This window comes from Montipora capricornis, chromosome 8 (genome assembly GCF_036669925.1).
Source record: "Montipora capricornis isolate CH-2021 chromosome 8, ASM3666992v2, whole genome shotgun sequence".
Classification (NCBI taxonomy): domain Eukaryota; kingdom Metazoa; phylum Cnidaria; class Anthozoa; order Scleractinia; family Acroporidae; genus Montipora; species Montipora capricornis.
The window spans coordinates 25,051,272-25,077,809 of record NC_090890.1 but is presented as its reverse complement, the minus strand read 5'-3'; the positions used below and the strand labels follow the sequence as shown (position 1 = coordinate 25,077,809).

The 26,538-nt window shown below is 40.5% G+C and overlaps 1 protein-coding gene across 4 annotated transcripts; it reads right to left on the bottom strand.

Annotated features, from left to right (window-relative positions):
• Nucleotides 1-5: 5 nt before the first annotated feature.
• Nucleotides 6-26,538, bottom strand: LOC138059795 (arginine kinase-like). Of its 4 annotated transcripts, XM_068905418.1 has the most exons (8): nt 26,435-26,499; nt 23,501-23,678; nt 5,270-6,173; nt 4,679-4,839; nt 3,389-3,818; nt 1,906-2,158; nt 1,041-1,252; nt 6-578 (listed from the first exon to the last, which is right to left on the bottom strand). In XM_068905418.1, exons 3-8 carry the CDS (start codon nt 6,158-6,160, stop codon nt 411-413), a joined length of 2,115 nt encoding a protein of 704 aa, XP_068761519.1. In that variant the 5' UTR covers nt 6,161-6,173; nt 23,501-23,678; nt 26,435-26,499; the 3' UTR covers nt 6-410. The 4 variants fall into 4 exon arrangements, with proteins under 4 accessions (XP_068761519.1, XP_068761518.1, XP_068761517.1 ...); XM_068905417.1 differs by lacking the exon at nt 23,501-23,678 and having other exon boundaries at nt 26,435-26,538; XM_068905416.1 differs by lacking the exons at nt 23,501-23,678; nt 26,435-26,499 and adding an exon at nt 22,595-22,750.

Sequence of the window (26,538 nt, the reverse complement as noted above, 5' to 3'; positions counted from 1 at the left end):
ATAGATTTTTGAGTCTAAGCTTTGTTTTATTAGTTGCACAAACCACATTGCTTGTTCAGCAAGCTCACACCAACCGCGAATTATACGATAAAATAGATTATAAGTTTGTCGCAAAACCTCATACGGAATCTTCTCCCATGATCAATAGGAAATACAATCTCATTAACCATTCCGAAAAAGATAAAGCGAGACCAAGTAAAGGTTTTTTTGCTTTGTTAAGATAATTGTAGTTTGAAACACACTCTGTTCCCACTTTCTTTTAGCAGGATTAGCCTAACCCTCAGGCTAAATTCTATTGATCAAAAGACTTAATCTATATGTCACACTCCCCTAAAACAAGAATACAATAAGATCGATAGTCCTGTAAACTCTAGAATATTTTCTAGGAAGAGTTTTCGACTTAAAGTCTTTTATTTGGCGAGTGCTTCCTTTTCTATCTCCAAAAGTTTCTTGACTCCATTGTACATGTCCTGGACGCATTGTACCTCTGACAGACCCAAACGACGGCGGTTACTGATATCATAAACCCCAGCATCCTCTCCTGTTGACACGGAGTGTTCGCCGTGGATTCCACGAGCCTGAAAAAAATAAAGGAAGGCGGGGCTTAGAAGATCAAGCAAGCAGATGATAGAACCCGCTCTACCAGCCCTCCTGTTCTAAACACGTCGTAACACCATGATCACCTCTGATAAAGCAAAATCTGAATGACAGATATCCAGGAAAATTAAGTTATGACACCTCAAGTATATGAGCCCTCCGCAGTGCGTAACCTTGCATTTTCGCCGAAGTAGAAAAGGCTAGGCCTCTGACTTAAACGTTTTTTTACGTTTATGTAAATAATAATAATAATAATAATAATAATAATAATAATAATAATAATAATAACACAACAATACATTATTTTGTTCCATAATTTCGGCCCCACAACTTGAAAAGACCTACAATGTACCTCCATACGTTTTAAGGCGATAGAGTGGGATATTTACCTTAATAGTCTTTACAGAAGATAATGTGCGCACTTGTGTAACTTTAATTCATACCTGAATATGGTATTCATCACAGATCTTCTTGAAGTCAGGATGCTCAGAAGCATGCGGGATTTTCACATGGACACTTGCTCGCATTCCAGTTCCAAGATTTGTTGGACAGGAGGACAGATATCCTCGTAACTCATCGTGTTGAAATCCGAGCTGTTTATCCAACTCATTGACCGCCGCACAGAGCCTACTGAATACAGACCCAATGTCGCTTCCTTTCAATAGACAAAAAGGGCTGGTTATTCAAATGAACTCTAACTTTCAATTCACTGATCATTTTACTTTCAAAGTGTTCCAGAACCGAGTTGCTGGAAGTAGAAGAAACAATTTGAAGCTCAAAGGTGTCTTTACTCAAGCAAGAAGACAGATTTTTAAACTCGCCAGCACAACTGTAATAGAGGTTTTCCCCCCCAGAATATCAAAGTTGTTCTAGCGAGAAGGAAAGGAAATCTCTGCAGGGATCTCCCCAATTATGTCCAGAACTTTGGACGTATAATTAAACTCAGTCGGTGTAAACCACCCTCAGCTGCGAGCAGAGCCCCTTTTCAACTCACCAGATCGAGGGCGATTTTAAAAAGGCTCTGCTGGCAGGGTGGTCTAAAACTCGCTATAACCAGTTTGAATTTTAACTCCTGCAAAACGGCGGAAGAGCGGAAGTGACGTTACATTGACGTCATACCGCGCATGCATAATACATAATCGAAACCGCGGCCAAGAAGGGTAAGTAAAGTTAGGAGTTAAAATCTTTAAATCCAATTCAACACCGAACTAGTGAACATAACTTTTTCCGATGAATACTCGTTACTTCACTTCTATTGCTCGTTTTTTGAGGATTGTCATAGGGTTGAAATAAACGATTCAACTTCACCTTTCTCCATACTGATGATTCTAAGCTGATCTTCCTCGTTTACCCACACAAGGAAGGTTTTGTTTTCGTTATGGAAGATGCCACGCCCTTGAGGCCACATCTTGTTGATCCCAGCTGACTCCAAGAAGCGGTCACCTTTCTTGAACAGGAAGTGATCATTCACAAGTTGCATTCGCGTCTCCTCGCTCATGCCAGATAATGGATAATATTTGCCTGCCAAGTCGCCTGTCAAGGCTGTAAGGACACCAACAATCTGAAAAGGAAAGAAATCACTGACTGTTCAAATTAAGTTGTTTTTTTCCCTTTACATCTTAGTGTTGAACGCCGTGTGCTCTTTACGACCTATAAACGGCAGGTTCCTTATGTTACTGGGCAGAGAAGAGGTAAATCGTTTATTAACTGAAACACCTAGCAGTCGGTCGACAGACTGTGCTAAATACATCAAATAATAAATTATATAAATATCTGGAGAATAGAGCGGTTTTCGAATGAGTGTCGTAAAACCAAAACCAAAGTAATTACTTTGGCCAATCAAAAAGGACGGAGACAATCCAGTACACCAATCAAAACTCGAAGTAATTAAACGTAGCCGACACAAAGCGCGGGAAAATGTGCACGCGCGAGCCACGATTGGTTTTGGTTTCACTTCTGATTGGTTGAAAAAGTGGCGCGAGAACTTTGAACCAATCACTGAGTGAAGTAATCATAAACCAAAGTAATTATCTAATTACTTTCGACACTCAATTGAAAACCACTCTATACTAAGATGAATCCTGAGTTATTCTCAGAGTACCCCGAGTTTCCTCTCTTATGAAAATTGACTCCAACCTAATTTCAGCTGGCCTTGGTGCTGTGTCCCGTTGTCATTCATGAAATGTTTTGCGGCCGTTAGAGGCGTCTTATATATGCTTTCGGCTGCCCCATCTCGAATCCGTAACCTTTTGATTCCCCAAAGTGATCGATATGTAAATTCTCTTCACAATTTCATGGAAATGTCAGTTAGACAGGTATTGAGAATGAAGATTATTATTAACTTAGAAGGTATCCTGATATAACGCTAAATTCTCATTACTACCCAGCAAAGAACTCTATGATGCTAGTTGCCAGAATCAACGTTTCGATCGTGCATGGAAACGAAAGAGTTAATTAATTAAGACTTCAGGGTGAGTAATAGGGACATATTATAATTTGAATCTGGAGCCTTGTTGGGTGGATGCCTTACTGTCACTTTTTTTCCAAATTTAGTTTTCATGGATTTAATCGTTTAAAATTGTACTTTATTGTTATTTCCTTTGACTTCCAAGTTTTCACCTGTTAGAAGAGTGGATAAAAACCGATGAGAAGTTCACCACATTACTGCATGAACAATGATGTATGGCATACTTTTTGACCGAGCTCAACCCTTAGCATAGGTATCGCTTCCTTGTTGCTTGAAAGAAGCCCGGAATAAAGTTGGACTTAACTAACGGAAACTCACTCGTACCTTTTGTTCCACTTCAACTCTCTCTTTGTTGCCGATACTAGGTGGCAAACCATAACCCTTAAGATTTCTAGCCACGCGGATGCGAGTGGATCTGATGAACGCTCCATCTGGATCAAGGTTAGGAGCATCGACCTTGTCAGGATTCATGTCCGAGGTATGCTTATCCGTTAGTTTATAAGGAGCATGGTATTCCTCAATGACTGGATCAAAAATCTTGGCAAACAAGGTGTAGGCCTCTTGTTCAGTAGCATAAATGCCATTTGCAGAGTCGAGTTGCTCGACACCTGAGATGATCTGGTCCCAGAGATTAGAACCTCTAGCCGTCTTCTTGACTTTGAGCTCGTTGAAAAGGTCTTCTGTAAGGAACTTTTTCATGAGAGACTTGACCTCAGACCCATTGAGTGCCTCAGGAAATTTAGCCTGCTCCTTACTATAAAGACAAAACGGAATAACCATTATATTGAAACAATAATGATTCCTGACCCCCGAAAACGCTTATTCTTAACTTAATTATGTGGTAGAGTCATTGACCCATCAGTCAATATGGAAACCTGTCGACTGTAACAAAGACGATATAGCCTTGTCCATAATGATGAATGCTGATGGTGCCGTTTGCTGCATGGCTATGGAATAACCGAGAAGCCCCTCAAAATCGACCTACTCCCAACTTGATATGATCAATGACTTCAGTCCACATGTTCCATCATGGAGGCTTACTCGATAATGCCACAGGAGCTCCTCATGGAGGCTACTCGATAAACCCACAAGAGCCCTCAAACGAGTTTTCAACTTAAGATAAAAGAAGCTATTCATATTCAAAGAGAAAACCTTCTTTGAATCAACAATTACATCATGTCAATCTAAAACTAGTATCCTTTTAATTCTCACATTGTCACGTTTTATGTACATTTCGTTGTTACTAGCATAATTAGCACTTTTTCCTACTTATAAATTCAACTTCTACGCTTTGTACATTAATCAACTGAAGATGACGGAAGTTTCTGTCGAAACATGCATTACAAACTTAAACGTTTTGTCGTTTTCTTTAAACCCCACAGTTCTATTAAAATCTAGCCTTAATGTGTTAACTATAATATAAACCATCACTTTTAATTGTTTTTCTTTGAAGGTATTACTTTCCAAATTGAATGTGTAACCAGTTATGCGCAAATTAAGTGTCGTTGTGTACTGTCACGTCCAGGGGCACTTTCTCGACACTTAAACGTAGAATTAAACACAAACAAGAGAATAACCCTCACTAAATACAGTGTAAAGGCAAAACTAACTTACGCTATGGCGTCTTTCTCGATTTCCAAAAGTTTCTTGACTCCATTGTACATGTCCTGGACGCACTGCACCTCTGACAGACCCAAACGCCGACGGTTACTGATATCATAGACTCCCGCATCTGCTCCGGTAGATTCCGAGTGCTCGCCATGAATTCCGCGAGGCTAAAAGGCAAACGAAGAGATTTATTGTCACGAAAGACTAACAACATTAATGGCGAAGAAGTGGAATCTTTCTGATCATTGGTTGAGGTGATTAGATGGGTATGAAGCAATGCTTCCTTGCAACGGTACCCCGGCTTTACTTGGACGTATTTTGTTTCTTGGTAGGTCTTGGCATCGTAAGCAGGTGACTGGAGAATGGAAGGGACCCTGGATCTCCCTCAAGAAGTGATTCCCATGCGATGGTATGGGAGACCTGAACATGTATATTGCATTCACCAATTTGCCCGCACGCCAACAGGCCTCATACAGGAATGAATAGTAAAAATCGATTTCAAAGTATATCATGGGGCCACCTTCTGCAGCAAGTAGCAACCACTGTCACAAAAACTTACGATGATTTGCAAAGCCCTTCAAACAAGACATCTCGTACCTGGATATGAAACTCATCACAGATCTTCTTGAAGTCCGGATGTACAGAGGCATGCGGGATTTTCACGTGAACACTTGCTCGCATTCCAGTTCCAAGATTGGTGGGACAGGAGGACAGATATCCATGTGGTTTGGTATGCTGAAAGCCAAGTTGTTTGTCAATCTCATTGACCGCAACACAGAGACGTTTAAACACGGACAAGATGTCACTTCCCATTTCCATGCTAATAATGCGCAGTTGGTCTTCTTCGTTGACCCAGACCAAGAATGTCTTGTTCGTGTTATGGAATATACCTCTTCCCTCCGGCCATTCTTTGTTAACACCGGCTGACTCCAGAAAGCGATCACCTTTTTTAAATAAGAAGTGATCGTCGACAAGCTGCTGCCTCGTCTTCTCATCCATACCACTCAAAGGGTAGTACGTGCCGGCCAGATCGCCAGTCAGTGAATTCAACACTCCTACAATCTTCTTCTCCAGGTCAACCCTTTCTGCTTTGGACAAATTAGGGGTCAGGTTGAACCCTTTAAGATTGCGCGCAACGCGTATACGAGTCGAACGGATGAATCTCCCTTCCGGGTCCAAATCTGGAGCCTCTATTTTCTCGGGGTTCATGTCGGAGGTGTGACCATCCTTAAGCTTGTACGGGCTGTGGTATTCTTCGATGATTGGGTCGAGCAATTTGGCAAAAAGGGTGTAGCTCTCCTCGTCTCCGGCATAAACCCCATTTGCTGAGTCCAGGTTTTCCAACCCTGATTTAATCAAATCTGTTAGAGTGTAACCATTTTTCGTCTTTTTGTCCTTCAGCTCGTTGTAAACGTCTTCAGTTAAATACTTTTTTAGAAGCATCTTAGGGTTGCATTCCGGTTTTGAAAATTCTGGTGGCAACGACATCTTGCTTGGTGATCTGGAAATTAATTGCAAAAAAAACTAATCAGATAGATTATCCGGCATCGAGACGCTCTTCTTACATTGAAGTTATTATTTCATGCCTACCAAGACTAGCCTTGTCAGTTTTAATTGTTGCTTTGACGATTGATCATCGCAAACGGTCCCAAACTTAAGTTTCACCGTTAAACCGCGTCCTCCTTAAATGAACACATGCAGGTTCAATGCCTCTAACTTGAAAAATTTCTCTACGGTTCTCGATATTGCTATAAACAGTCGAGACGACATAACCTACCTGAGAACTATTTGGATATCAGGTGTTTATTCTTCGTGCGTTACTATATAAAGTATCAAGTGAAGCTTTGATTCTCGGACTTATGAACGCAATTTTAGAAATTTTAGCAATTGCGTAGAGAAGCCTGAAAATTTCAGGACTTCAACGGGGTTTGAACCAGTGGCCTCGCGATACCGGTGCAACGCTCTAACCAACTGAGCTATGAAGCCACTGACGTTGTAAGCTGGTCATTTGTAAGTTCAAACGTTACCGTGATGAATGAATCAACAACATTTGAACCCACAAATGACCAGCTAACCCAGCTCCCAACATCATTGGCAGGGTTAGAGCGTCGCACCGTTATCGGGAGGTCACGGGTTCAAACTCCGTTGCGTTCATAACTGCGAGGAACATAGCTTCACTTGATTTCATATCCGCAGTTTAATATATGATTCATTTCATATATCATTTCGTGCAATATACCAACTTAGCAAAGGCCTATTCGGAGCAACAATGGTTGTTTTGTCCTCCGCCACTTTAGTCCGGTATATGAAAGTCTACCTTAAATTTTCGTTTCGTACGACAGAACCGCTGTATGAAAGCCTCCCCAAAGATCCACTTGTTCCAGATATCATCTGTGCGTTCAAAATGAAATCATTTCGGCTTTGATAACCTACGGAGCTGAATGCCGATTTACTGCGAAAGGTTTTTCCTGTTACATATTTTTGTTACTGTTTGCAGTTGCCAAAGAAACCTAAACATGCCGAAGTTACTGGTTTAAATTACAGCATATATGTTGGAAAAACGAATGTCCGAACAACGGTTTATACTTCAATAGTCATTGTAACACACAGCAAATTCACACCCTCACATTCTCCATCGAATACAATCAGTTCTGAATTATGCACTATGAAATTAAACTCTTAAGGGCCCACAGACGGATTTTTCGCGCGTTGCTAAGGAAGTGAAATATTACTTCCGGTGACTGACGTCATCATATCGTGAGCTGACCAGAAAACCCACTCACCGACCTCAAAAAATTGATAACAATCTTCTAATTGATCTGGATAAAAGCAGTGATGAAACTAATTTAAAGAAAAACACTACACTCCTGAGTTTTACAGACATGATTCGGCAGTTGCCTTTGCCATCTTCAGTGTGAAATGAAAAATAAATTCCAGTGAAATATAAATACTAGAGAAATTACAATAATAATAGCAATAATTAAGACTATGACAATAGTAATTCAAAATTAAACCGAAAGTTTTAAATTAACATGTTTGACCTGTGCGTTGAGTGTTGGTTTGTCCCAAAATATGTGCAACGCCAGGCGTTGCTCATGTGAAGTACGGCATCTGAACCGGGCCTAATAGGGGCCTATACATGAGCCGGGCTGGCTCGTTTAGCCAAGATCCTGGCACGTCTGAGAAAAAACCACTAAAAATCAAATTTGCGATTACATGCAAAAATCTCAGCCCGGTTAGCCGAGATCCCGGCATTACCATGCCTGAAAAAACCGGGCTGAGATTTTTCCTTGTAAACGCGTTCACCGGGACAGCCCGGTTAGCCGGGCCAGCGATTTCTAACCACATCACTCCACTTTAGGACCCTTTAGAGCGAAATGGCCCCCCGGAATAGTCGTCTTTTTATGTTTGATTAAAAACTCATTATTAATTCAGAGCCTAACAGCTTATCAAAACATCGATAAAACGTCACGTGTATGAACCTTTATACTTGGTAATCTATGATCATTCTGAAAAACCAGGTGGCGGTTTTAATTTCAGTCCCAGGGGAGTGGGGGATGAATGTGTGAACGGATGATCGAGCAAACAATGCAATTATCGCTTATTCTCAAATGAAGCGATCGTTATATAAAGGTAAATTGCCTACTCAAACTCATTATGCTAAAAAAATATAGACAAGTCTTATATTTATAGGATCCCAGACATAGTCAATATTCGTTGTTTTGCTCTAACACACAACAACCTGGCTTTTATGATCAAATGAACTGAGCAAGAAGCGTCCCTTTTGACCAACGAGTAAATTACGTGTTAAGTGGAACTATGACAACTATCAAAACATCATTTCCCGAAGAGCAGCCTAAAGAGGATTTTTAGCTTTTTCATCTGGTGGATGAGTCGGAAAATCTGCAATCCGTCACCGGCATCCTTGCTATGCATTCGTACTGATCAACAAAATATAATAATTCATGTGAGGCAAAGAATCAGTTTTTCCGAAAAAGAAAAAGAAATTGTCGTTATTTTAGGGTCTATTCTACTTTAAAATCGATGCCTTATCTCTTCGCAGTGAGGCCAACTCGTATATCTTGACGATGCTGTGAACATCTGTGACATCGCTCAACAAAATCGAAAGGATGTTGCCTTGACACTTCAAATCCGCTATTAAGCCGAGGCATTACATCTAAACCTAAATTGCCTCTATTTCAGCTGCTTATACGTCTCGGCTACAGGGTTAGTATTCTACTAAACGTCTTTTCGGTGCGAAGAAAATAATCCGCAGTCATGAGTGCGTGAGAGATCAAAATGGCGCGAAATAAAAAGATCGCTTTTCATCCTATGGCAGCAACATGTCGTTAAAACTTACGGCTGTACTTGAGCTTGTTGCTGGTTATTATCGCCTGTCTGATTGTTACTCTCTTGTTCGTTCGCAGCAGACTCAACTACGGGTGCAGGATTGGGTGAGTTAGGCTTGCTCGGCTTCGATTTTGACGGGAAGAGACCCATCGCTTGCAGATGAACGTGGAGCTCCAAATTTACATACTTATTTTATTTTTCCCGTTTAACGTGTAGTTTTATGCTGTCTCTTGGGACCAGCCATGCTCCATCTTAACCCTATTGCAACGGACTAGAACTGTGTGATCTTCATTTGTAAGAACGTTCTTATTCACGTGTTTAATACTTATGGAGCGAACTAAGCAAACTAAACACTCCAGTTTTTGTTGACAATTTTTTTTCCAAGCGCTTTATGGAAAAGTTTGTCATGCTGTTTGGATAACATTTTAATCTAATAGAAGTTTATGCAAATTCAAATCAGTGGTCCAAATTTTGTTTTGAAAGACAAGAATTAACGCTTTGTATTGAAAAACAATTGCACTATACAGGGGCACCCAACGAATCTGTTCCTCACATTATCTGTTCCCCAGAGGAATCTTGCTGGCTGGCAAAAATACAGGTGTTTCGATTAGCTGGCTGGGAAATTTTGTTATTGATAGAGGTTTTACCTGGGAATTACTGACTTTTTCTAGCATTTCAACCCGAGCTGGCTGTAGAAACTCTGAAGACTGAGGACGACTTAAAAAAAAAAAAGAAAAAGAAAAAGAAAGAACCCGTTCCCTCTCCCAGAGAGTAGTCACAAACATACGACGGCTGGTCAGAGTGATTGCGCTTGCGGAAAAAACCTGTTTTGTCCCGGTTTTTGGATCGAGGGATTTGAAAGCGCGCGGACTTCCAAAATTTGATCAGCTGGCTGGGAAACCAACCAATTTTATCTGGCTGGCTAGAAAATTTCTTGTGTGTCTTGCTGGGAAAAAGGAACAGATAATGTTTTCCCAGCAACACTGAAAAACACCTGAAAATGCCTTAATAACATTTATTTTCATTAACTGGGGTATAATAATACATTTTACAACAAATTGGATGCCCCTGACTATACTATTGACTGCTAGTTGCATAAGCGTGACCGGCTTAAGGTGGTTCAAACCGGTTTTAACGCTTTCAAGTAACATTATTAAGAATCTATTTTAATGCGTCTTCGAAGACGCACTAAACTGGAAAGTTCGTCCAGACGCATTATGCGTCTAGTGCCCGCCTTTATACTAGACGAATTTAACAGACGCAGAAAAATTGTTTGCCCAAGTTCGTCCAAGACGAATTATGCGTCTCATATAGTTCGTCCCGTCTTTACACTAGACGGATAACATGAGAGACGCATAATTCGTCTGGACGGATTATGCGTCTCTAGTATTAAAACGGCCATTCTTATTAGAAGGATTGGAACTACAACACTGTATCACATGACAGCGATGTTATGGTACCATATGAAACACCGATTATTTCCAAACAAGACGCGGTCATTTCTGTGACGTAATACGGAAAAGCTCAGCAAAAAACACCCTTTATTTTGGCTTCAGTTACCCATATCTCAAAAACGAACTCGGTGACCCCCATTTTTTATTGCTGGAAAGTGATCACAAGATCAAACTTTCTTTAAAGTTTAAAATTCTGTACAGCAGATTAGAGCCACCTTAAATCTGTGAGTTTTGTGAAGGTGGCTTTGATTTGCAGTACATATTCTTTTAAAACTTTGCAGAAAGTTTCATCGTAGTCTAGCTTAGTCTTCTGATCACTTTCCAGCAATAAAAAGTGGGGGTCACCGAGTTCCTATTTTATAAATGAGTAACTGAATCCAAAATAAAGGATGTTTTTGCTGGGCTTTTCCGTTGCCAAGGTTACTTATTACGTCACAAAAATGACCGTGTCTTGTTTGGAAATAATCGGTGTTTCATATGAACCATAACATTGCTGTTATGTGATATAGTGTTGTAGTGCCAATCATTTTAAAAAGAGTGTCTCTGCAAAGTGTTGAAACTAGTTTGAGCTACCTTAAAACTCCGCAAAAGAAAGCATTAATTTGGTTCCAACGTTTTTTGCCTTGACTGTTAAAACATTTCATTTAGATGACGATGAGGTCATTTTGGCTGTTTGTGATTGGCTTTTGATGAGATCCTCTTGTCTGTTTGTGATTTGTTTCTTGTCAGCATATTGTGACTTTATTGAGCTACTCACACCCCTTCTTTTATCATTCTCAATGATGACGTAATTTGACTACCTGTCAAATCTGGTCTGAAGGGTTGCATATAACCACTCATGCCTACCAAGACTAGCCTTGTCAGTTTTAATTGTTGTGTTGATGATTGATCATCGCAAACAATGGCATGGAGGCCTGTTTTGACGAAGGTCCCAAACTTAAGTTTCACCGTTAAACCGCGTACTCCTCAAAGGAACATATGCAGGTTCAATGCCCCCAACTTGAAAAAAATTCTCTGCGGTTCTCGATATTGCTGTAAACAGTCGTAACGACATAACCTACCTGAGAATTGTTTGGACATCAGGAGTTTATTCTTCGAGTGTTACTATATGAAGTATCAACTATAAAATGATAAATATGAAATAAAGTGAAGCTATATGATCCTGCAGCCGCAGTTGTTACTATGGATATGGACATACCTACGTCATTGAGAGACCGATTAGTGCGCATGCTCATGTCCATCAATGTAGAAAGAGAGCGGCAAACGGCTTCAAATTCATTCAACATTCGCGAAAACAAAAGAAACGTTGAATGGTTGTTGTAGCAAAGTTTAAATGCTTTTAAACGCATTCTAAAGTGTAAATAAAGCGTAAATAAAGTGTAATAAAGTGCAACATCGTTTGCCCGGGCCTATAGTGTGTTGAAAGTAGATCCGAAATAGGGTTTTCCGGATTCAGAAGTGAATCAATGTACTTTTTGGTCTTAAAACCGATGCAGAATTTTTCCTTTGAGGTTTGCAAGTCTGAGCATTTCCGACCTTGTTTATTTATCCTTCAGAGAACAGTAGCACGTCACAATTATTCAAGATGGCGGCGCCCGCGAACAAAAATAGACGATTCTATAAGATATTAGTTTTCGGATACAAACGCCTTCTTTGAAGAATTGTGAAAGAAATTTAACTGTACAGGTTATTTCCTGTGATTTAAAATTATTATCTTCCTGTTAGGGGACGTCCCCTATAAAAGTCTCACCTTTAAGTTAATATGGAAAATTTCAGTGGAGGGCCTCTACACGTAAGAATGGAATTCTCGAGTCTCCAAATGGCTATAAAACGTTTTATTACGCGACTAAAACAGTCCGAGCGCCAATAACTAAAATCAACCACATCACATAACTTCATTTCTGGTCCCGGGTGGGCCGATATTTTCTCAGCATCGGACCGGGTATTCCGAGCGATTCGGAACAACATTTCTTCTCTCTGAAATCAAGATGGTAAACAGTACGAACTACTTTTCTGTCAAAAATCAATGGAAAACTCATGAATGGATAGCCGACAAAGAAATGTCCTGTTTCGATCTTGAAATACTAACATTTTTGAAAATTCGAATAGTGGTTCGGGAGATAATACAATACAATACATACCGTTAATTGAGCACTCCCCATAGGGCCTTTCAGGGCGAATGAAAAAGTCAACGAAACAACAAAACACAACAACAACAACTGTTAAGAATCCCAACTGGCAAACCAGTTGGCTATTTACAAGTGCAGCTGGGACATTGAACCAGGGACTACCAGGAACAAATTCAACGAGTGGTCAGAGCGGGTCTTGAACCCGGGATCTCCGGATCTCAAGGCAACCGCCCTAATAACCGCTGAGCCACACTGCCTCTTGCCAGGAGGCAGTGTTTACACCAATGGTAGCAACAGCCTTGACAATAAAACTGAACGCGAAGTCAACAATAACAGCCAAGAGCGAAAACATTTCATTTCTGCACAACGGTCAATCAGTGCACCGGGAAAACAACATTGATGAACTGAAGCACTTCAGCGTTTTGTGATAGCATAAACAAAACAAAACATCCAGAGGAAATGACAATGTTTGAACTTGACAAACTATTGTCAAAAATTTTCATTGATTTCCAAAAAGAAAATGGCGAAGAGTATTAGACAAGTTCGGAATTTTCGATTAGAGATGTCCAACAAAGTACTTCAAAGAACTCACAAACCAATGGAAAGAGGACCCGAAGACCCATTTTTTACTGTACATTGAAGCACAAACGAAAATCCGACGACGACCGTCAACATCTGGTACAAGCGTACACCACTGGGTCTGAAAAATCAGCTTGAAAGATTGTCAGATGCGGTTTTTGTGGAGAGAGAACGACCTCTTCAGGTTGCACATTTCAAATCATGAGAGGGCCGGCTCAAATAGTGAACGAGCTGGCTGCAAAGCTGACCAAGAATAATCATCATTGAAAGCGACCACGAAAATGAATCAAATCGGCACCTCAACCGCCTTTGATAAAGATGATTTGCTGTGCCAACCACGGCGTTTCGATGTCTGGTTGCATCCTTCCAACAATCAGGACCCAAACAAATAACAAAGTAGTGTCTAGCGTCTTTAATTCGAGCAATTTTTGCTCCGCTAGACGAACACACGAATCCCTCGGTCTCAGCAACTATGCAAAAAAAAAAGAAGGAGGAAAAAATCACGTGACTAAAATGGCGGGAAGTAGAAACAGGGAACCCTGCCGCAACACCCCGCCCCATGCGCAATCCAATGAAGCATTACGGTAACAATCAGGCGCAGGTTCCCGACGAAACTTACTCTAACAAATGAGTGTCAATATCAACGTCAAGTTAGATCCCTTTATCTTAATCAATGTCTTAGTCACGATCAAGATTTCCTGCTCCCTCTAATAGGCAGAATCTCTGTATAGGTGGCAACAATGGCTTAGAAGATCTGGTCTCAACTTCAACTGTGTGCACGAACCCATCTCTTCAGGGACGTAGCCTGATTATACGGCCTAGCTGCCACTGACAGCTGATTTGAAATTTGACCTTAGATAGCTCAAGATTCTGGTTCCTTTGGTAGACAGTGTTTTTACTAACTTTTTCTGGAACCCCTTAAAGTTGCAGTCTGCCCATGAGGTTCGACGTGATCATCGAACCAACAGCGGCTGAGTCCAACAGACCATATTTAGTAAGTGTATTTCCATTGTCAGCAATCACTCTCAATGGAACAACCTTAAGCAGCACAAAACTCCTACTAACGTCTTCCATTGTTGCATTGTTCACAAATAGGTTAGAGACTAGGCACGAGCTCTGATCAACACTACCTTCAACATCCTCAGCCTCATTTATTGTCGGAAAATATATCAGTGAATCAGTGAGTGGTTTTCTTGTGGGCGAGCACAGTCCTTTTCGACACAACTGTTTTTCTATGGGCCGCTCCTTTGCAGATGAGTATGGGACAGACATCGGTAACAAAGAGCCTTGAACCTTGCAAACAGTCTCCGCTAGCCTTTGCTTTTAGACAGAAACACTGGGCACTGGGAAACTGCGTAGTCTCCCCTGCACACCTTGAAGTGTTCACCTTGACTGCAGTTCTTTTGTCTGTTTTCTTGTTTACCAACAGTTGGGGGCTTCATCTATCTTTGATTCCCTCTACCTTCAGATGCTTGAATCCCGGTTGCCAAAGTAGTGATTCTTGGACCAGTCGATTCTCTTGGGCCCAATTTCTTGCCGTTCTTGATAACACTGAACTTCACCCTTGTGTCGCTTGCTCTACCATACACAGGGTCATTCTCAATTAGTGATTGTGCTACAATAACCTTGGAGAGTGCCTTCAAGTCAGGCTCCCTTCCATTTGATCTTTCCCGATACTACTTTGCAACCCTTCTCCATCTCCCTTGGGGGTGACCTGGCAAGCGATCATCGATGTGTCTCAAGTTAATGGTACAATTACGTTCACATGACTGTAATTCGACCATTGCCCAGCAACAGTTCTCTATCTTATCTGACAAATCCAAACATGCTGCGTTATCTTCAGCACTTACCTGTGGCCCATCAGTAACGGACGATTTCAAAGCCTGAACTATCATAGCACTCTGTCCATTAGCTGTGCTCCAGCACCTTCAGGGGCAGCTGGCATCCATTTGGCAACCCATTGTAATTCTCAGTCACTTCTTTGGCTACGCCGGGAGTAAAAGACATCTTTTCACTGTCAGACAAAAATTTGTTACATTCCACTTGGACCCGAAAATTTGCTCTGCACCGTACTTGGCGGGGTTGCCATCAAACGGAGCAGGCTCTGGTGGGGGCTGTGACAGTCTAAGTTCCATCCTTTCCCAGAAAGTCGTTTAAAGTTCACATAGAGTCTAGACGCCTTTGAAGGAGAATTTGTTCGGTCTGTGCAAGTTCTCGGCTTGTCTGAACATCTCTCAAAGCATTCCTCGTAACAGCGCAACCATTATGCTCATCTGCACCTCGGTTAGCAGAACTCCAACTGATGTTAGCCTCAGGTTCTAACACTTGTGGGGGTGGGGGTTCTAACACTTGTGGGGATTCAAGGATTCCTGAGTTAACAGATGACGTCAATAGGCCTTCTTTGGTCAATCTGTTATCTGGGTTAGCATTGTCATTATCAGGGTCATCTGACCCTAGGTATTGCTCTTCGTCTTCTTTCGCTGCATCCTCATATACGTTGCTAACAGCAGCTGCGATGGCACATTCAGCCATTAACCTTGCTCTTTCTGCCTCCGTTTTGGCAGCTTCAACTTGATCAAGTTGAGCAACTCTCGCCTTTAATTCAGCTTTCTTAGCCTTAGTTTTCTGGGCTCTCGTTCCGGAGGAGGTTCTACTTGTTCGCGAGGCTTTACTGTTTTTACTAGAGTTAATACTTGATTTGGTTGAGTTTCCTTTCCTTTCTAAGCAACGATGCAAAAACAAAAGCACGTGACTGAAATGGCGAAAAGTAGAAACAGGGCACCCAGCCGCAACAGTGTTCGACAGTTCGACTTGTTTTCTGTCAATTCCGTCATATTTTAAAAGTGATTTTGATGCTTAAGTTGTTAATTTTGGTAGATATCTTCATTCTTCATCAAGCACTTTTCGTTGAGGTTTGACTTTTGTAAACATTTTGAGTTCAATGAAGCGGAACGCTGGCTCTTTTGACAGTTAATAGTTTACCGTTGACAGCTAAATCTGTTACAACAAATGTTATTGGTTGAATGTAAGCATCGCAAATTCATTCCAGCATTGTAATGGCTTACTAGTAAAAAAATAAAATAAAATTATCAGAGACTTTTGTTGCTTAAGAACAGAGCCATAGCACGGGAAAATTTGTGACTCATTTGAGCCTACGTTCACTAAAGTCTTTGCTGCACATAGTTTTCCCTAAATCTTCTGGATAGGAATTTTCAGTCAAGTTCCAGTCGTGCAATAAATCTCTTATTGACCAAGCTTGCTCCGGCCGTACTGGGAGTACGAACCTCGCTGCGCTTGGTCCGTACTGTGTACACCTCGGGCTGATATTCTCACAGTACGGCCCTCGCGCTTGGTCAATACGATAATTGCATTGATCTGAGAATATCATTCCAGCAGAGTGAAAAATGACCTTTTCACTTCTGGGATTTATAAAGCCTTAGATTCAAGTTTACCAGTTCTGGGTAATGGGACCAGTTTGGGTAATGTGACCATCTGTGCCCAGATGACGGATGTTCGCAGTAGGCGGCTACTTTATATTGCGCTTGTTAGATCTCACCTTTCCTACGCCAGCGAGGTCTGGGCGCCTCAAAGCTCTGGACGCGACCTTGCCCTCCTAGAGGGAGTTCAAAGAAGGGCCACAAAATTCATTCTGCGTGACTATGAACTACCTTACCGCCTTCGCCTTATAAAGCTTAATCTTCTTCCTATCTCTTACTGGCTTGAACTCAAGGACCTTCTTTTCTTTTTTAAGTGCAAACAGGGCAATTTCGACGTTGACATTTCTCAGTATTTAACCTTCTCGTCTCAACGCTCATCACGTACTCGTTCAAATCAGGTCAATATGCTTCTTCCTAATTTCTGTCGTACTTCTTTATTTAGAGCATCTTTCTTCAATCGTATTGTTTTCCTTTGGAATGGTCTTCCTTCTTCTATTCGTGATATCTCCTCCGTTTCGTCTTTTAAACATAACTTATTCTCGCACTACTTCTCTAAGCTTAACTCTGATTTCGACGTCGACCGTATGCGAACTTGGAAGACATTTTGTTCTAAATGCCGCTCGTATAATATAAATTGCTGTTCTTAGTGTTTTAATGCTTCATCAGTTTTTTGTGTGTGCGTGTTTCTAGCACTTGTTTTTTTGTCCTGTTTTTTTTTTTCTTGTCATTGTGAGGCTGATCTTTATATGGGACTTCGTGTCCTGTAGATCACGCCTTCAACTTTCTTTGTTGTAAAGTTGTAAAGTTTATAAATAAAGAAATAAATAGATAAATGAATGAAAGAAATCTGTATTAGAGGTGCGGGTTAAAGACGAAAGAGTGAAGTGATCATCGCAATTATCTGGACAAATCTTATAAACCCCTGAAAAATTCAGGAGGCTGCAACGCGATTCGAACTCGCAACCTCTGTGATGCCGGCCCAATGCTCCACCAATAAGAGACCAGTTTGTTGCAAATGGTCTATCTCTTATATCAACAGACTTAACTGATTAGAGTGTAATGAGAAGTGCTAGTTTTGTAGCCCATATGAACCATGTGAGCGTTGGCCCTACTAATGGAAATGGGCCCTAACAAGGACGGAGAAAAACCCACGACCTTCGGGTTAGATCACCGCTGCTCTACCGACTGAGCTACAAGGCCAACGTTTGTAAAAACGTCACCCTTCCTATTCTTGGTTTCAAAACTAAAAAATAAGGAATTATTAATCCCTTTGAGATTTTAGTTTAGTTAGTTATTAGAACAGCTGAAGACTTGTCTTTTCACAAATTTTCAGTTTGATAGGGTTCTTCGTCTCGTGGTAAAGCAAGGTTGAATTTCTAAGCTTTTGCGTGACACGATATTAAAATTGCGGTCGAGAATGCTATCACGTAGGTTAAAAATGTGACTTATCCGCTGAGATTTTGCAATCTGAACAGCCCTTGTATGAGAATAAGTACTCATATAGATGTTATGAGCGCTCAGAAGACGACTACTGGCTTTTTATAGCAAAACTCGAAGACATATGTTTTTGTTCACTTCCTGCCGCCATGTTTGTGTCCCTCATGGCGTCTCCATACAAATCCTTATAACTTTGAGTAGACAATTCTTCGAATATCTCTCGCACGAAAAATCGCACAGACCTGAACCTTTGCGAGACTATTTGAATGTTCATCTTCTTTTATCTCTGATTTTTGACTTTATTTGTTGAATGGCTTTGATGATGGTGTGACAGTGAAAACCGGCAATTTCGTATATCATACTTCAAATTAAAACGATAAAATGTTTTTGATACTGTGGAGATTGGGGAAGAGAGAGAGAGAACAATTGACTCCAGGTGGTCCCGTGACTACCACTACCACGGCAAATAGTAAGAAAATAGGGCGCTTGATCAGGCCACGTTTTCGAGCCACAGACAGCAACCGGAAGTGAACATTTCGCATGCCAGGACAGTACGTAGTGTGTCCCAGACTCTTAAGCTAATCGTTTCTAATAGAGAAAAGATACTTAACCATATAAATGTTGGTATAAGAAGCAATGTTTAAAGAGAAAAAAGCATACTTCCGGGTGCCGTCCGTGGCTCTGATTGCGTGACGTTGATTGATTCCGTGATTCTGATTGCGTGACTGGAGTTATGTAATAGGACACGATAAAATAACATCCATTTAACGTTACAATCAGTTGAATCTGCATACGTTGGCTCACTAAAGCCTCACATAACTATAACAGTCTTGATCATTGCACCGTTACTTTCCTAATAACACATTTTCCCGAAATTCTAGGAGCTCTGTTACATACGATTTTCTCAGACGTAATTTCATAATTGCGAAAGTCTTAAAAATAAGTTTTTTAAGTTGAAAACAGAAACGGAGGATTTAACAATTTGAATACAATTGCCCCTGGCGTTCCATTAATCACGAAATGTTGAATAAGTAAACAAACAATTTCAAAAAGGGACTTTACTAATTTTATGCTAACCACTCCTCTTCGCTTGATGGATAATGGTCATAATGGAAATCCGACAATGGGAGATCAAAACAAAGCACTACTGAGCACGATGTACCTCTTCTTTACATACTATGCTCTCTGTTTCAATAAATAATCACTTCGAGTTGATCCTGTCAGCCTTAATTTATTCAGCATTTGAAGTAGTTTCCGACACAAGATAAATAAATGATTCTGAAAAGCAAAAATTTATGCCAAAGACTTTAAAACATCTGAGACGATCAGAAGTTTTGATGAGAGCTCTTGGTGAATAAAGCCGAGTCATTTTCGAAGTGATTAAACTAAATTTACTTTACAATAACAAACTGTTGACAAATGCTGTGTTCATTATATCTGGAGCGTGACGACTGAATTTTCGTAAAGCGGCAAATGGCGATGGCAAAATATGACTTCAACCAATAAAAAGCATTGGGATGCAAAATTTACGACCAGTAGGCAAACCTATACATTAATATCAATCGAGCTTCGACGAAAGTTTGAAGAAAGTGCTGAGCTATTTGCTTGTATTTTCCTTCACAACCAAACTGAGTATCATTTGCCATGAGTGAAATAGCCGGACAACTGAATTTCCGTTTCGTACGACAGAACGGCTGTATGAACGCCTCCCCAAAAGATCCACTTGTTCCAGAAATCATTTTTTCGTTTAAAATGAAATGATTTGGCTTTGAAATCCTTCAGAGTTCGATACCGCTTTACTGTGAAAGTTTTCCGGTTTTATTTTTGTGTTATTGTTCGCGGTTGCCAAAGAAACCTAAACATGCCAAAGTTACTAGTTTAAATTACGGCATATATGTTTGAAAAACGAATGTCCCAACAACGGTTTCTACTTCAGTAGTCATTATAACACACAGCAAATTCACACCCTGACATTCTCCATCGATTGCGATCATATCTGAATTATGCACTATGAAATGAAACTCTTAAAACCATTTTGCTAACGAGAGGTAAATTATTCAGACAACTGATGTCCTTGCTTCTCGAGATTGATTTAATTTAACTTAATTGTCACGCTATAGATATATACAAATATATTTCCGACACCTTATGAAGTCACTTAGGCGATGGTATAAAAATTACGCAGAAATAAAACTATGTAAAAAACATATAGCCCCGAGGATTTTCCCTTTCTCTATGGAAGACCTAAGACACAGTTCGTGACGTGAAAAGTACAAAAATCGTGAGTTGACTCATGGCGCCATAACATTTCCATTTTATGCTTTGAAATTGCCTACACAAACTCATGACGCTAAAAGATATGGACAAGTCTTATATTTATAGGATTCCAGACATAGATAGTCAATATTCTTGTTTTTGCTCAAACACACAACAACCTGGCTTTTATGATCAAGAAGCGTCCCTTTTGACCAACGAGCAAATTACGTCTTAAATGGAACTATCAAAACATCATTTCCCGAAGAGCAGCCTAAAGAGGATTTTTAGCTTTTTCATCGGGTGGATGAGTCGGAAAATCTGCAATCCGTCACCGGCATCGTTGCTATGCATTCGTACTGAACGACAAAACACAATATTTCATATGAGATAAAGAATTAGTTTTTCCGAAAAAAAAGAAGAAGAAATAATCGTTATTTTAGGGTCTATTCTATTTTAAAATCGATGCCTTCTCTTTTTGCGGTGAGGACAACACACATATCGTGACGATGCTGTCAAGAAATCTGTGCATTCAAGTATGCCCTGGTCACGATGATAGTAATCTAAGACTTCAAATCCGCTGTTGAGCCGAGACATTACATCTAAACCTAAATTGCCTCTCTCTCTCAGTTGTTTATCCCCCTCGGCTCCAAGGTTAGCATTCTACTAAATTACTTGCTTTTGCGAAGAAAATAATACGCAGTCATGGGTGCGTGAGAGATCAAAACGGCGCGAAATAAAAAGATCGCTTTTCATCCTATGGCAGCAACATGTCGTTAAAACTTACGGTTGTACTTGAGCTTGTTGCTGGTTATTATCTCCTGTCTGATTGTTGCTCTCTGGTTCGTTCGAAGCAGACCCAACTACGGGTGCAGAATCGGGTGAGTTTGGCTTGCTCGGCTTCGATTTTGACGGGAAGAGACCCATAGCTAGCAGACGAAGGTGACGCTCCAAATTTACATACAGCTATTCTATATTTATTTCTCCTCTTCGATGAATCTGATTGTTAATTAACTCTGGGGTGGGTTGATTGGACTAAAGGTGACGTGATCAATATTCGGTCACGACAGAAAAGTTTAATCCTTTTTCTTGTTCAGTAAAAAATCCCCACAGGGAAATAGTGCGGCTTTTCGTTCGTTCTGATTGCTTAACTCGGAGGGAATTATTCGGAAGCGTTCGTCTCCGAGCACGGCGAGCAGCTGAAGAGAAAAAATTATGTACCGCAATGCGCAATGCATCTTATTGGTCATTTTATTTAATTTATGCATTTAGGGACAAAGCCCGTGGAGTCTTACACAGGGCTGTAGACCTCCAAGGATCAGAAGAATAGACTATACAACACACAGACCACATAATTTATCTCCATGCCTTTCTCTTTGCAAATAGTGTGTGGGTTCTTTTACGTCCCACAGCCTTATAATTACGAACATTGAAGGGTTGTAAGACGCGGCCTACGGTTTGTCGCCCTCATCCGAGAAGACTAGAGCTTATTTCAAGACCCTGGGTATTATTCCCGACGGAGGTTTGATCCCGAGACCACCGGCATAACAGCAGTCCGATGGTCGACGGCACGTTCGGCTTGTGTAGCCAACTTCAACTTCAATTTTAACATTTAATTCACACAACGTAAATGACCTAAATATATCATTTTATGTAATAAGCGTACGAGCAAATACTGAAAGCACTCTGTACATCTCGACAGGAAAAAGTTTGGAGAGTACGTGAACAGTTGCAGTTGCTATTGAGTTGGCCACTGTCGTGTTGTTGACTATAGATAGAGAGTATACATAATCAAAACAAAACGACGAAGAGTGGACATTGTAATATATATAACTCACAGCTGGGGCACAAACACCTGCACATCAACACCCAAGTTTACTTCATAAATGCGCATACGCGCAAACTGAATAACGAACAATAATATCAATACATGAATTTCTTACGAAAGAAGGCACATTGTGGTGTATTCGTGAACTATCTATCTTGCACAAATTATCGATGAATTCTTTCATGAATTATCTGCCGACGCATTTATTATGGCAGCAAGAGAGATGCCACTAGCTGCATCTTATTATTCAGGGAAGAAAGTTCGTATTGTTAATTAATTATTCATTAAAACAGGTCCACTGAGAATTTTCAGATGTTCCGGGAGTGCTGGGGAAGTTTCCCAGCCTTGAGCTAGTTCCTATCTTACGTGAATCTGCGATAATATCACAGCACAAGATGATAATACTACACGAATAGTCAATCACCTCAACGTCGTTTGAAGCGGTGAATTATTACCTTCACTCCGGACAATAATGAGTAATTGCTTTCTCTCTTTGTATCCAATATTCTTGTTTTCTGATAGATGTGAGGAATGAGGTGCTCCTCGATACAATCAGATCTGACGGGGATTTAGCTTCTAACCATTACAACACAGTGCAAAAAATATAATCCGGTTCCAGTCTCCCTGTTAACGGTTCACATACGATCGTCTAAATGACAATATTCTGCCTTTTAATTGCATCTCTAATGATTACATTTGTCTTCAGCTTATGGTATTTTAAGACAGAGCACAATAGCAAGGCAAGATGTAGGAGACCTTAAACAACAGATTCATATATTTGACCCTTTCAGACGTCATTTCAGAGGACAGACCCCTTACATTTTGAAAACACTTAAATACTTATATTTGACCTTCAATATAAGTCAGATAAGCCAGTGGAGATGAAAGATTACTTAGGAAGAAAATTAAAATAATGCGTCACGCACGGACCTACAGGTTACGCATGTCACTTAAAACAGTTGCATTCTCAGACAAAATACCTTGAGACAGCTTACAGATCTTCTTCTACACTTTTAAAATGTTGAGTAACAACGTTTTGGTATCAAACCAGTCACCTTTGCACCCCTTATTGTTACTCTGAGTAATGTAATTATGTTCTCAGTAGATCCTGCGACCCAACATTTTAGAGGGTCTTTAGAGGGTACAGGGAAGTGAGATATTCTTCAAGAAGATTGTTGGACGTTGAGGCAATCATTCTGTTCACGATTCAAAGACCTAAGACGCTGTTCGTGACGTGAAAAGTACAAAAATCGTGAGTTGACTCATGGCGCCATAACATTTCCATTTAAGGTCCTTATTTTACGAGGGTAACATGACAGTGAACTAGAGTTTCTTATAAACATGTGGCCCTCGGTGCGCACCTTTTACCTCCTTCCTCCGTCAACGCTCCGTTTTGGGCGTATTCAAAGCTACAGCTACACGGATCAGATGAAAGTCGAAACAGATGTCGATAGAATCAGACGGGAATCGAACTGGGACCTTCAGCTCGAGCTGAGAAGGCCGGTAGGCCAGGCCACGCACTAACCGACTGAGCTACGCCTGAAAGAAAGAAACCGTATGGCGTTCTTATTTTTTCTTCATTGGACAATAGAGGTTTTGCAGACGGCCTATCGCAATTGGTTTCCAAATAAACTGCTATGCTGCGTCGGTGGAGGACAGGAGCCCATAAAAAGGAGCAACCTCGTTCCCAGGGTCTCTCTTCTCTGCCGCCATTAACGACAATGGAGGCAGAGAAGAGAGACCCTCGGAACGAGGTTGAAACATGAGAACTACAGTAGCAACCCCGTCATTGAGACAGAGATTGAGGCAGAGAAGAGAGACTGCGAACGAGTTTGCTACAAAAGGTCTATGTAAAGGCGTTTTTACAGATCAAGCTATTTTTAGACTAGTTCTTAAGGAAAATTTGGCTTGCACTCAATCCTATGGGTAATAATATCTAATGCAAGACTTGTGATTAGATGGAAAGGTCTGGTTTCGCGGGAAAATCATTCTGAGAAGAGGATGCTACGGTAGCTTATACTTTGTTCGAAGGATTTTGGCCGATTTCCTTTAAAGTTCCCTTTAGGATCACGGATCCACTTTTGTTAAAAGGTAAAAAAAGATTCAAGCACTGTCAATATTTAACAATTATTCCCCGAAGGCGAATAATTGTTTTAGGATAAATACACAGGTAATTATTTCAAAAAAGAAAAGAAAACATTTCAACGCGAAATCATCTTCCTTTACAGTGGCAAAACGACTACTGGCAGCCATAGCTAGCCATTTTGTCCCGTCGAGGTGATTATCGGCTGATCATCCGAGATAGCGAGCCAATGAGAGCACGCGTTTTTGTATAAGCACCTGTGTATTTATACTAAAATAATAATAATCAATCAAATAGAAAAGTAAGAAAGAAAATCTGTAAAAGTCTGGGCTTAACTAAGTGTCACATACTTCTTTAAATAAAAATGTCTTTAAGTGTCACTTAAAAGTATTTAAGTTCGGGGCCATTCTAACTGTCAATGGAAGTTTATTCTATTTGGATGGACCACAAAAAGCGAATGCTCGATCACCGAAAGTCTTGCATTTGGTTCGAGGCACCTCTAACAAAGAAAGGTCATTGGATCTCAAAGAGCTTCTGGTTGATGCCTTTTTCCTGATGAGATCACAGATATAACGTGGAGCAATACCATTTAATGCTTTGAAAACAAGTAATAGTATATTAAACTCGATCCGAAGCTCTACGGCTAACCAGAGAAGATCTTTTAAATAAGGTGAGATGTGATTAAATTTGGGCACTAGACAGATGACTCTTGCTGCGGCATTGAGGACCTTTTGAAGCCGATCCACTGCAGCTGATATTTTGGAAGTCCAGTCCAGAAAGGAGACAGTTGCAATAATCCAAGTGAGATGTTTAAAAAGCATGAATTAATATTTTGGTGGCCTCAGTGGAAAGAAATTTACTAATTTGTGTAATGTTGTACAGACCCTTAAAGGCTTTGTTACAAATGGTCCCAATGTGAATATCCATCGCCATCTGCTCATCAAACACGAAATATGTGAGCGTTTCACTGAGCTCATATACACAGTGCAAAAAGTATTAATCATTCAATTTCAATATAATTGATAATGCCATTAACACAATTCTATTCGCATCAACTCAATACCATCGTCTCAAATGGAAAAAACATCCATAGCCCCTAGAGTGTGGGGTAATTCTGCGTCAGCAGCTCCCCCTCTCCACCTCCCCAAATCACGTACGATCATTCGGATTTATCGAGTTAATTCGCAAAAATACTTTTTACCACAATTGCTTGTAATCTCGCAATCTGATTGGCTAATTTGTCGTTGTCGATAAGAGTCTAGACCAGACGCTGCTTGCGTCAATTTGTCACGCAATGTAATAGCCCATCAGAAACGCCCATTTTGGGAAATAAACCAATCATGTTGCGAGAAAGTTATAGACAATGCTTGCTCTTTCTTTGTGTCATGATTTTGGTCACGCTCTGGAATAAAAACTTTCTTGGCGTTGAAAAACAAATCGAAAGTGGTTCAGCGTTGTCTGTACTCTTATCACCGCGACAACGATATTCGTCATGACCGTGGTCAAAATTTGTTGTGGACTCACTAGGCTGCACCTCTCGAGTCCACAAAATTTTAACCACTGTAATGACGAATATCGTTGTCGATAAGAGTACAGACAACGCTGAACGACTTTCGAAGTAGCAAGCAAATACAACTTAGTGACATGTCCGTTACGAATTACAGAAACATGCCCTCTGCACTATATTTGCAACATACATTTTGCGATATTTAGAGAACTGTTGGCATTCGAAAATAACCTCAAGCAGCTCACCGCGGGCAATAAATTAGAGGGGAAATGATATAAGCTACTCAGAACAAGAAATTACGTCAAGAGAAGGTCAAATATTTTGAAAAATTCCTTGAGAGTTCCGGAAGTGGCCTTCAGCTTAATAACACAGGCAAAATCAACGCAAATATAGTGGGTTTCGTTAAGGTCATCAAATACTGACACAAAAAAATTAAAACGCTGTTAGATTCTTTCTTTTCATAAAGGTATAGGACTCTCTAAATAATAAATTCATTTGCACGTTTTCTGTTCGATCTTGACATGGTATGTTCACTAAAGCATTCAGTTTTTATCAAGTCTATTGCGTGACTTCAAAATTCGTAGGAACTGCAGGATGCTGTTGTTTGCTCTTGATTTTTCATTCCTTGCCAACTCAGAATGTCTCCCCTGATCAGATAGGTTGAGTAACATTAAAGTATTCTAACTATATCAAAATTTTACCAACCTGCTGTATAGAAGACAAAAACCAAAAACCGGCTCGGAAACCTCTCCAGACCAAGTCTCTCAGGAAGAGTGATTAGAACGGCAGTGAGCCTGCGTTTTTATTGG